At 33.2% G+C, this 11,466-nt stretch overlaps 3 protein-coding genes across 3 annotated transcripts; all 3 read right to left on the bottom strand.

Annotated features, from left to right (window-relative positions):
* Window positions 1–431: 431 nt before the first annotated feature.
* On the bottom strand, window positions 432–2,324 carry LOC130716234 (zinc finger protein CONSTANS-LIKE 6-like). The gene is made up of 2 exons (XM_057566440.1): window positions 1,082–2,324; window positions 432–959 (listed from the first exon to the last, which is right to left on the bottom strand). The coding sequence occupies exons 1-2, from the start codon at window positions 2,060–2,062 to the stop codon at window positions 717–719; spliced, it is 1,224 nt and encodes a 407-aa protein (XP_057422423.1). The 5' UTR covers window positions 2,063–2,324; the 3' UTR covers window positions 432–716.
* A 2,193-nt stretch (window positions 2,325–4,517) lies between these two features.
* On the bottom strand, window positions 4,518–7,356 carry LOC130709886 (lysM domain-containing GPI-anchored protein 1-like). The gene is made up of 5 exons (XM_057559017.1): window positions 6,621–7,356; window positions 5,594–5,708; window positions 5,339–5,500; window positions 5,131–5,162; window positions 4,518–5,026 (listed from the first exon to the last, which is right to left on the bottom strand). Exons 1-5 carry the CDS (start codon window positions 7,279–7,281, stop codon window positions 4,812–4,814), a joined length of 1,185 nt encoding a protein of 394 aa, XP_057415000.1. The 5' UTR covers window positions 7,282–7,356; the 3' UTR covers window positions 4,518–4,811.
* A 1,723-nt stretch (window positions 7,357–9,079) lies between these two features.
* On the bottom strand, window positions 9,080–9,547 carry LOC130713464 (ethylene-responsive transcription factor 14-like). Its single transcript, XM_057563230.1, has one exon. It carries the CDS (start codon window positions 9,545–9,547, stop codon window positions 9,080–9,082), a length of 468 nt encoding a protein of 155 aa, XP_057419213.1.
* Window positions 9,548–11,466: the final 1,919 nt, after the last annotated feature.

Here is an 11,466-nt window from a genome sequence, read left to right as displayed (position 1 = left end):
TTAATGTTATGTTTTGTTAGGGATTCCGTACATAGAAAATTATATGAGAGGAAGTTGAGTGACACAAAGTAGAAAGTTAATTTTTTTTTCTACTTTCCACAATAGTAAAATAAATTACACAAAAATGAGGTGTGAAAAGTGATCGCTACTCTTTACTGTTTTACATATAGAAGCTTTTCTTGCATGTCATTTAAGAATAAACTGGTACACTTTATACAGCAAAGCTGTGAATGATCTTATTAATGCTACTTAAATATGAGTTATGAAAAAATCAAAATCCTTCATATTTCTAACCCCCATCCTCCGGTTGTTATGTTCCATGTGTTGGCACTAAATCACACGCAGATGTATAACTTTTACATAGATATAACATTTATCAGTCATATCAACCTAATATACATATTAAACATTGTTAATCTGTACCAAATAGGTAATCATAGCATCAGCATTGAATAACTGAGTTTGTAATATGGAATAATAAAAAGGTTTCCAAATTTGGATTACAAAGTCTTCAACAAGCTGAGAAGGATTAACATTAATACTAGACCTGCAAGAGATGCATAGAAACATCCCAAGCAACCAATTAAATCTAGTAAAATTAAACCTGACCAAGTAATTAACATTATTAATTATAATACAGGCTACACTAAGCCAAACCAAGTATTAATCCAAATTTGCAGAAAAGCAAACATGGAAGTTAACTGATTCATCATGTGTCAGTGGTAAGCTGGAAAAGAAGAAGTGGCTCCAACAAGGCATGTCCTCTTGACAAAACGGCCTTTCAATCTTGGTCTCTTCTCTGCATTCAACTTCCTTACTTCATATCTTATCTTCTTTGCAAATAAACGAGTTCTTCTTTTCTCTCTGTACCTCAACACTCTTGCTTCTCTTCCCTCATCTCCCCTCCCTACAATGTGCCCTCTTAAGTTCCTATATTCCTCATCTGCACCACTCAAGCCCTGAAATTTCAAAAAACACTCAGCATGTCAATCACATATATAAGATATTGTCAGAAAATACAAAGTTGTGTGTAGGTAGCATTACTTGAAGCAAAATAGAGATCATTGAGAGAAGAAAATACCATGCAATTTGGCAAGAAGTCCTCATCAGAGTTGAACTTAGGAGGGTTTCCAGTTGTCCATGGAGAACCTTGGCTAGCCCAAGCAGTTATAACCTCCTCATAGTTTAGTCTCAAAAACATGTCTCTCTTTGTTCCCTCTTCCCTTTCACCACTATTACTAGCCACCACAGCCTCCTTCTCTTCCTGTAACATTGAGTCAATGTTCCATTCAAAGGCCTCATTACTTGTTATGTCAAGAACTGACTCCAAATGACAACCTCTATTAGTATCAGCAGTGTCCAGTTCTTCATCCTTAACCTTTGCTTTTTCACTTGTAGCTGCATCTCCTATTACATATGCTGCTATTTCATCTTCTTTTGTATAATTAAACACTTCACCTAAATCCTCATGAACCCCATTCCCAAGTAGGCTCTCAACACTAGCTGCAAACTCAGCAAGATCCACATCAAAATCACAAAAACTCTCCAAGTTACAAGCTTCTTCATCATCAGCAGCATCATTTTGCGTATTGTATTTGAGCTCTTTGATGCAAGGCTCTCCATCAAAGGGCTCAAACACAGGCACGCGAAATAGAAGCTGCTCCTCAGACTCATCATCATCCACCAATTGTTCTTGTTCTTCACCTCCAAGCTCTGGCACAAGGGGAAGAACAACACTGCTTGTGTTGTTGAAGAGCACTTTTTCTTTGAAGCGTTGTTGCAGCGCCAAGTTATGGTTTTTCTGACGTGGGGTTCTTGCCTTGCGTGTGAATCCACTGTGCCATGCTTGTGTGGTGGTTACCTTAGAGGAAGCAGACTGAAGCCTCACCCTTTCATGCCTGCTAGCTAATTGGTTTGCAGAGTGAACCAAAGTGTCACAGCCATGGCAGAGGAATGCATCATCTGCTCCACAGAACCACCGTGCTCTCCGGCGGAGGCAGCTATCACAGGCTCTTGCTGTCTTGGCTCCCAAGGCACCTGCACCTCTCATGTCTGAGGTCATAGAACCTGTTTTAGGTTTTGGTTTTGGTTTGTCAAAGTAAAATATTGAAGGTAACAATGGAATGTTCAATGTTGAGGTGTGTTTGTTTGATTTGTTTATTTATTGAGATACCCAAATGAGATTCAATTATTGTTTGTGTGTTGAGACTAGACAGTGTGGTGTGGTGACCTGAGAGAGACCTGCAAGTGGGGACTATTTTCCTTCTTTCGAAAATGATTCATAGACATCCGAATAATGCAGAGTTGCACATACTCAGAGTGATAAAGGAAGAGAAGAAAGAGGCATAATGAATGTAATATGTTATGAATGTAATAAAAAGAAAGAGATAGAGAGAAAAATAGAGTGTCTATGAAGTGTCTGCACTGTCTAAGTGTCTAACTATCATTTATGTAAAACAATATGTTGCTCTCTGCCCATGCACTTTTGGTAATTTTCTAGAGGAAGATTAATGGAGGTTTTTGGGGCCCATGATTTGGCCTCATCCTAGTGTTCATTGGCTCGAGATTTCAAGTTCATCTTATTCTCTGAATTCTCATTGGTTTATCTTTTAATTATGGGATTTCTCATGGACCCATATGGTAAGGTCTTAACTAGAGTCATTGTAAGTTTGTGTATTTTGAGAAAGACATTTTTGTTGTTTTACCTCTACCATTCAATAATTCCTGGTAGAACTTAAAGTGCCAATTTTAGGTCCCCCCTTTAGGTTGCTTTCACTTCACCTTCATTTGCCTTCTACCCATGTTCTCTCTCTTGTCCTTTCCTCAATTTGATATAGTGAATTTTCAACCATTAGATAAGAGGCAGTGCCTGAATGATAAGGGATTCTGGTTAAATAACTTTTGTACTGAGTTTCAAGTCGAGTTTGTTACTTCTGTACAAGAGAAATCCAAACCATAAATGAAACCATTGTTTGTTTTACTAGTCCAAATTTAGTTAAATTTGGTCTTATGCCTTGCTTCTCTCCCATTTGTCTTATAAGGGTGGCTCAACTTTTTGAATCATCAAACCCACCAATTTTAATTTTGAGTGATCATTAATTTTCTTCATGTGCTATGTAAACATTGACACTGTAGATAAAAGACCAAAATTAAGATTGGTGTACTGAGGATTTGGATTCTCTAAAATAAGACAGTCAATTTAGAGTAACGTACAGTTATTGATTGAGAAGTAAATTAATAGTTGTGATTTAAAGAACATCATGATTTAGTATGTATGTGCAAGTATCCAGTTTTACAATCTCAATAGTTGGTTTTCAGTAGAAGTTAACTGTTGTGATAACTTACCTTACTTTTCAAAGTAACTTTCTCACTTTAGAGTAGTTAAACCTAGGTGAGAAATGGTTGTTGACTTGTTGCCTACCTATGAGTTCAAATTTAAAGATAGTTCAATCTCATGTTGTCAGAATTTACAAAGCAGAATCTGCCTAGTGGGTTATTTGCTTAACTCAATATTCCTGGCATGAAAATGCAATTTTGATGTAACAGAGATTTAATAAGTGAAACTGTGAAAGCAGATAGCTGTAGCCCATACAATACAACCCCAAGTGCTGACATTATAGGAATCAGTCCAAAAAAAAAATGGTTCATCATAGAATTTTCGATACTTATGGGCCTGTAAGTTGAGCATCAGTCCAAAGGGTTTTTATATAGATAATATATACTACACCTACACTCAAGAGAGTCGCTATTTTTGTTTTGACAGCTAACGTAAAATTCAAATTGATATATATCTTTAATATGAATCAGTAATTCAAATAGCCGAACTCACCTAGTGCGATAAATCTTTTGTTGTCATTGTTGTGTTAGCAAAATCTTGCACCATGACTAGTCTCTTCCAAGAGCTTTATGCAGCACCATTCCACAATAGTCTATCCAAAGCATGGGGAAAGAGGGGGACAAAGACAGAGAGAACAAATTTTATGTGCTACTACAAATTAAAGTAACTTGTAATAGAAGCCTAAATATTGAGGAATCTTAGTACAAGGTAAATATCAATCTGATTATGGTATTAAAAAATCTTCTTAATTGGCGGAACAATTGGAGCATGTTTCATTCTTAATTTCTTATCACACATGTTTTTGTGTTCAGCGACAAGATGACTTGTCTGTTACTGATCTATCAGACATTCTTGCTAGGAGTGGAGGAATGTTATGTATTCATGCCAATTTTCTGGTAAAGCCTGTGATCCATAGCTATCACGTTGATGAAAAGCCTACGTTTCCTTATAATATTTGCTTTTCACTGTCAGATTTTTATGTCAATATCAGTGATGTCAACTACTTGAGGCAGTGAGTACTGCTTATCATGTCCAACTTTACTTTGACATACTTAATTATAATAAATTTAAGTTTAAGTTTATTTTAATTCTACTAAACATTAAAACAAACTGATTCTCATCCGCATCTAGTAAAAAAGATTGCTTGTGATTTGTGAAGGCGTTCCCATTTTATTTATTTCTAAAGAGTTGACATGTTAAATGTGTAACACTTATTGCGTCACGCGCTCACATTAACACATGTTTAGCGGCATTCGAAAACCACCGCGAAATGCATATATGTCACAAATAGCTAGAGTTCTACGATCATTATTGTACGCCTTTGAAACTAGTACTGGTACTAGCATACTGTATTTACTTAGAGCATAAGCACCAATGCAAATGTTTGAGTAAGTTTATTAAAGTAGTTTAAGATCAGCTATAAACTCTTTGGAGGTTATTTTCATAACCTTATCAGATTATCATATGCTTATGTTCACATGATAAAATAAAGGATAAGTTTTATCAAAAACAACTGCATCACATTGATTAAAGATTGTCCCTGCCATCCACCAGAGGCACGTGTCCTCAGAGCAGCCTCAGAAACTGGCAATGGTGGTGATGATGGGCTTGGAGATATATCAAATGGGTACTCTGCAGCATATGGTGTTAAGGAAGGCCAACGTGATGGTCCACTATAACTTTGATTATCTGAAAAACACATAAATACACAATTAAGAAAAAAAATCATATCAGTACTTTGAAATTTCTGCAGCTCGTTATATATCAAGATGATCTTGTTAACTAGTCATTACCAGGGCACTGGAGGTAAGAAGAGTTTATGATGCTGCAAAAAGCAAAACATTAACTCATTAAAAATATTTTAACCAACTTATTTTTTCCACAAGCTACTCACAAAGTTTCTCCTCAAAATTAATTATAAATTTAGAATCAATTGTTAAAGGATTTTCAAACATGTCATACATCTCTGATTCTAGAATTCTGAGCATTCAATTTGCATACCTACTCAGAATTTTGCCACCTCTATGTCCACGGTAAACACACTGGCTCACATTGCAACTGGTTTGTGAATGTTCCACATATTCATTTCCAATAATAAGATTGGATCCTTTGCAATGCAAATTATAGCAGGGGACATCCATTCCAGAAGGAAGACATTCCATCCTGATTAAATTAAATAAGCATATTTAGACCAAATCTTAGTGATAAAATGTAAAATTTAAATTTGTGTAAATAGAGTCAAGGTAGCGAGCTTACTTGAGATCCCTTGGTGTACAAGTACATTGGATGCAGTTGCTTGCAGTTAAAATATATGAGCCATTTGGGACTATAAGATTCTCACTGTACCAATTTAGGGTTGCTGATGAACATGCTGCAAAGGATGGTAGAAGAAGTCTACAGAAGATTATGTTAATGTAGCTGATCAACCATTACAACTTATATGAAAATTTCTTGAATTGGAAAATTAACCTATCTGACCCTCTTCTTAATTAATATTTTTTAAGAATTTATTCTTTCTAAAGCATCACACAAGATCACTTAGCAGAGAACCCTGTGTGGGCCTTTCTTGAAAAGGAAAACCAAGTTAATATAATAGAGGCCATCAGCAGTGTTAAATGACAAAGTGCAAAATGTACTTTTTATATTCTTTCTACTTAAAATCACATCAAGTAGCTAATTTTCAAAGATAAAATTGAAATCATGTTTCTGGTCATTAAATCTCAAATCAGATAATAATCTATTTGTACATTTTTCTGTGAAGCAATATTGAATAACCTTCATCAATAGCACATTACTGAATTTTAAGTGTTCACAAAAAAAAAACACTGAATTTTAAGTAAATTATTCGCCTCCCACTATTTCATTTGACAACATCACAGTAAGAGTATAAATAGTTTTATTTCTAGTTAGATTTGGCTATGACTCCATCTAGTAAATTGAAAAATAAATATGCATAGCAGTAGAATTTAAAGGTGGTTGAGATCTTTTACTTGATTCATCTTAAATTGAATTTATCTCTGTCTAGATCTCTCAAAAGTGTTATTCTAAAAACAAAAGAGAGAAAGTACAAGTATGCAATGCAATGATTTGATAAGGAAACTCATTCGTATGCATCTGCATATTCCAGACATCCAATAGATACGGAAAGATGAAATAATAAAAGAGAGAAGTAATTGATGTGATAAGAAGAAAGAAATCGAGAAAAAAATAGGGTGTATTTGTGGTGTGTGACTGTTTTGGTCTCTAAGTATTCATATTGTTTGATAAATAGTTAAATACCAACCTGCAACAGGAACAGATAGTATGTCTCCTGGATCAACTGCATTTTGCCCAAGTCCATTTACACTTTCCAAGTCTGAAACTGTAGTACCATACATTGTTGCTATGCTTCCCAAGCTTTGCCCTTTCTGCACCACATAAGACATGTAAACAGTGGTGTCTCCATTGTTAACATTGTTCAAACACTTGCAAGGAAGTGGTATAACAATGCTGCTTCCATATGTCAAAGGGTTTGTCTCATTGATGCTGTTCATGGTCTTAATCTGTTCAGCACTAACTAATCCACCATAACCTTCAGAAATGGAGGCGAGTGTGTCACTTGCCTCAACATTGTAAATGGTTGAAATGGACCTCCTTATGCCATCCACACAAGGACATGAAAAGGGTATCTTGACTATTGATTTTGCAGAAAGGATTTGATGGCCACTTGATGGTGTTATGGGAAAAACAGAGTTTGCAGCCAAGATGTTTGATACATTTACACTGAAGCGTGTTGCAATTTCTGAGAGCTTGGAGTCCCAAGGCAAGATATAAGAGAGAAGAGAGGGGCAAGGGAATCCTGAGCTACATGGTTCAATAGTTGATTTTGCTTCAACTTGATATGAGACACTAAGAAGTAAGAAAACCAAGATGTGACGCCAAAGAAACTGCAAATGGTTCCTCATTGATCTGTGGTGAGTTTATTTTGGGGGGGATTAGTTGACACGAAAAGAAAAGCACAAGGTCTTGCTCTTAGCTCTGAATTATACTTCTTGCATCATCACAATAATTGAAACCAAAGTGTTAGGTGAATGCACGTGGTGGTGTGACATGCATTGAAGACTCAGGACCAGGAATTAAAACATTATGGCAGATTTCAGTTTTCCAGAATCATTCTAGTTGGGAAAAGGAGGAAACTACACCTACTTACTTGAGGTCTTGTCAAATTGGTGTTAATTTTCATAAGAATTAACGAAATGTACATGCTCAGTAGAAAACTACACCTACTTACTTTAAAGAGTCTAAACTCAATTCATAAAAGATAATTATATACGTTCTTTTGAAGAAGGCTTAAACTCAATTCATTACTTGTTATATAAACATAAACAAATAGAGTTTAAGACTTCTAAAGGTTTGAGTCTGATCTACTTTCACAAGTTAAGATTGGCTTGATATCTATAGGAGTGGCAGTTTTTAGGGCATGAGGGAGTGTCTCCACACAGTTATAACATGAGCGAGACATGGCCAATGGATATATTTTTATAACTATGTTGGACTAGCTAGTGAACCACATTAGTGAAAGACACTACATTTTTAACTTAAAATCTTAAAAGCCTTGGGTGAAAGATTTGATGTTTCTTCATTAATGTAATTTACTCATTTGTCGACCAATGTGGTTGTAAAAAGATATATCAATGCTTTCTCATGCTACAATCCAGTGGGTGGGGCAAGTCCACCAACTAGGTTATTTATATATATATATAAGTTGGTTGGATACTATACCTCATGTTTTGAGACAAAAAATAGTTTATCTTGCTCCTACAATGCTAAAACAACAAGTACTAGGGTTTCGTACAACATTTCCTTCACATAAACTTTGTCGTTGTCAATCACTCGGAGGTCACAGCCTAGCCCGCTTGCTTATCGCTGTTGTCATTCTTGCTCGTAGAGCTTGTGAATGTCAGTCTTGATTTTGTTACGAAATCATTTGCTCTTGTTATTGTTACTGCTTGTGGTGGACTCATTTGAAGTGTCGTCTGAGTAAAATACAATGTGTTATCCATAATTTACCAATAATAATGATAAAATAAGCTTATCATATTATATTTGTTTAAATAAGATGGTCTATCAAATTAAAAATGTTTTTTTTAATGTTTGAGTATATCGTTTTTGCTAAATATGCTTTTTAAATTCATTAATTTGGTCAACTTTGACCAGAAATAAGCTGGACGATAAGCTTATGCTGGCAGTCTGACTTACTTTCACCCTAATCTCATGTGTCACATATATCTATTCTATTCTTTTTTTTCTGGTTGTACTTTGGTGTAGAAAAAACACATGTGTCTACCAAACATTTAGCTAAAAATAAATCACAATAAGTAGTTCTCACAATGATTAAAAATATGCCACGACAAATTTGAAAGTACAAACATACAATTCTCCTCCATCCAAAATAGTCAAAAAGCCCCATTTAAAATATGAATGTCAAAACGTACATTTTATTCAATAGAGATCTTTCAAGTCTAAAGTAAAACCAGGTTCAAAACCTTGGACACATCTCTAATAGGCCAAACAAAATCTCAAAAGCTATCCTACTAAGGAAACCTAAAGATTTGAAGGCTGCATACACACACACATATACATATATATATATATATATATATATATATATATATATATATATATATATATATATATATATATATATATATGGTGCAACTGTGAAACTGTAAATTAATAAGGGGCATGCATTCTCAAAAGCTATCAATCCAATGATGGTGCAACTGGATCCTCCAACAAATGTAGCACTGACTGCTCTTCTTCATAAACTGGTATCTCTGCATCTATAATCATGTCATCATTCTCTTTGCCTGAAAATTCAATGTCATCATGCTGATCAGATGATTGAGATGAATGAACCAAATTACTAGCTTCTGTGATGCCCTGATCACAATCCAATGCAGAGTTTCTCTTCTGAGCCTCTAAAATTGCGTCGAACTCGTCCTGCTTGCGGCTATAAGCATTAGCAGCTTCGAGTTCAGTGTGGAAAGTACCAAGCCACAACCGATCCCCTTGAAGATCACGAATTTGAGCAGCAAACCTACCTGATTTCCTAGGTCTAACACCCTTGTAAATGCTGGATGTGCTACATGGTTTCCGGTTATCGCTTCTACGATAAAGAATGCCAAAGTTTTTGCTGGAAGATTTTAGATCCTCCTTTTTCGCCTTCATGATCTTTTCTTTTCCTTTCCTAGATTTTGCTCCTTCTCTCCTAGCAGATTGCCTTGTAAAAAGAAAAAAAAAATTCTGAAAATTAAGCCATGGTTAATTTGCTTAAGCGAATTCCATACGATTCAATACATGTTTACTTAAAATCTAAGAGTTGTAGCTTCTAAGAAGAAATCATTCTATTCTAAAACATTTCATGAATTAATGTAAAACCAAACATTCAAATCCAATTCATGTTACACCTTCATCATAAGACAACAACTTTACATCTGTTATTTATTTATCTGCATATATACATATGTATGTGTATACAAACACTTTGGTGAATGTATACATATCATGAATTTGAAATCAATTAAGGTCTAGTCACTTACCGTTTTGACATTGGCTTGAGTTTGAGGTTGTGTGAAAATGAAAGGAGAAAAAACAGAATTCAAGAAAGTGAACGCACAAGGGATCGAGGATTCAGAACTCAAGATAGATACTTCAGAGCCGCCACTGGAGTACTGTAAGAATGAAAACCAAATGTCTTATATACACATATACATGCCGTTTCACTCTCTCATAGATTAAATTATTTGAAAGAAAGAAAAAAAGCAGACAAGGAAAGTAACTAAATCCAATCAATGCTGGCTATATTTGTCTGAGGTAATAAAAGGATAGAAATCAACGACTCAATAAATGTGGCATTAGAGTGTGTTTGTGATAAGATTGCAAGAGGAAAAAGTCTTTTTTTTTTCTAATCCATCAAATTCTTCCATCTCACAATAATAATTTTAGAATGTGAGTCAACCCAATAAAAAGTACACAAAGACATATTATTTTTTAAATTCTTTATTTATTTATTATTTTTTTATAATAAAAATGTGAAAATTTATGAAAAGTACACTTCTAAGACCCCAAATACATCCATTCAAAAAAATAAAATAAATAAGACCCCAAATACATTAACTTACAATTCTTTGATAAAATTCTCCCTGTTTAGATTTGATACGATCTTTTTAGTCATTGGTCTTGACAATGCACCAATACAAGTCAATTCCAATCAATATTAATTGTACATCATGTTATATTTTTTTTAATTCATTGGAAAATATTATATTATATATCTATAAAATAATATATTATATATTTTTTTAATTTTTACATATCCATAACTACATATATATATATATAATTATCTTAAGTTTTATACTAATATATAAAATATTATTTAATTATTAGTAATTATTTATACTATTAACTGTAGTTATTAATTGTAATTAAGAATTTCATACATCTGACTAAAATATTAAATCAATATATATTTAAAATTATGTCAATTATTAATTATATTAGCTATTAACAGCAAGACTTCTTGAAGATACGACTAAAATATTAATTATTAGTTCGAATATGAATTAATCACTAATAATTATTAATTATAATTAAGACTTCTCATGCATATGACTTATCATACATATGACTAAAATATTAATTTTTTTTGGTAGATAACTAAAAATATTAATTAAATCCATACATACATATATATATATATAAGTAAAATTAACTTTAAGTTGAATTCAAAAAAAAAAACTTTAAGTTTTACATCAATGAGAATATTAGTTAACGTACTGTATGTGGATTTGTTCACATAAACATCTCTTATCAATAAAATATCTTTTTGTTGTAAAAAAATATTATAAATTTCATTAGCTATTAACAGTAAGAATTCTCAAAGATATGTTTCAAAAAAAAAAGAATTCTCAAAGATATGACTAAAATATTAAATATTAAAATTAGTTCAAATATTAATTATCAATTAAGGAAAAAAATAAAAAATAAAAAAATGAAACTGGTAATATTTTCTATAAAATAATAAAATAAAATTAAATAATGAAATTAAATCAGTTATATTTTTTTATTGTCATTTATGTTATTTA

This window comes from Lotus japonicus, chromosome 4 (genome assembly GCF_012489685.1).
Source record: "Lotus japonicus ecotype B-129 chromosome 4, LjGifu_v1.2".
Classification (NCBI taxonomy): Eukaryota; Viridiplantae; Streptophyta; class Magnoliopsida; order Fabales; family Fabaceae; genus Lotus; species Lotus japonicus.
The sequence above is the reverse complement of the archived record's forward strand: the minus strand, read 5'-3'. Positions and strand labels throughout refer to the sequence as shown.

Coding starts and splice junctions, on each gene's coding strand:
- LOC130709886 (XM_057559017.1), bottom strand. CDS start 7,281: ATGAGGAACCATTTGCAGTTTCTTTGGCGTCACATCTTGGTTTTCTTA. Junction 5,709..6,620: donor ACTATCTGTTCCTGTTGCAG/GTTGGTATTTAA, acceptor CATCCTTTGCAG/CATGTTCATCAGCAACCCTA. Junction 5,163..5,338: donor GGTGGCAAAATTCTGAGTAG/GTATGCAAATTG, acceptor TGCTTTTTGCAG/CATCATAAACTCTTCTTACC.
- LOC130716234 (XM_057566440.1), bottom strand. CDS start 2,062: ATGACCTCAGACATGAGAGGTGCAGGTGCCTTGGGAGCCAAGACAGCA. Junction 960..1,081: donor ACTTCTTGCCAAATTGCATG/GTATTTTCTTCT, acceptor TTGAAATTTCAG/GGCTTGAGTGGTGCAGATGA.
- LOC130713464 (XM_057563230.1), bottom strand. CDS start 9,547: ATGAAGGCGAAAAAGGAGGATCTAAAATCTTCCAGCAAAAACTTTGGC.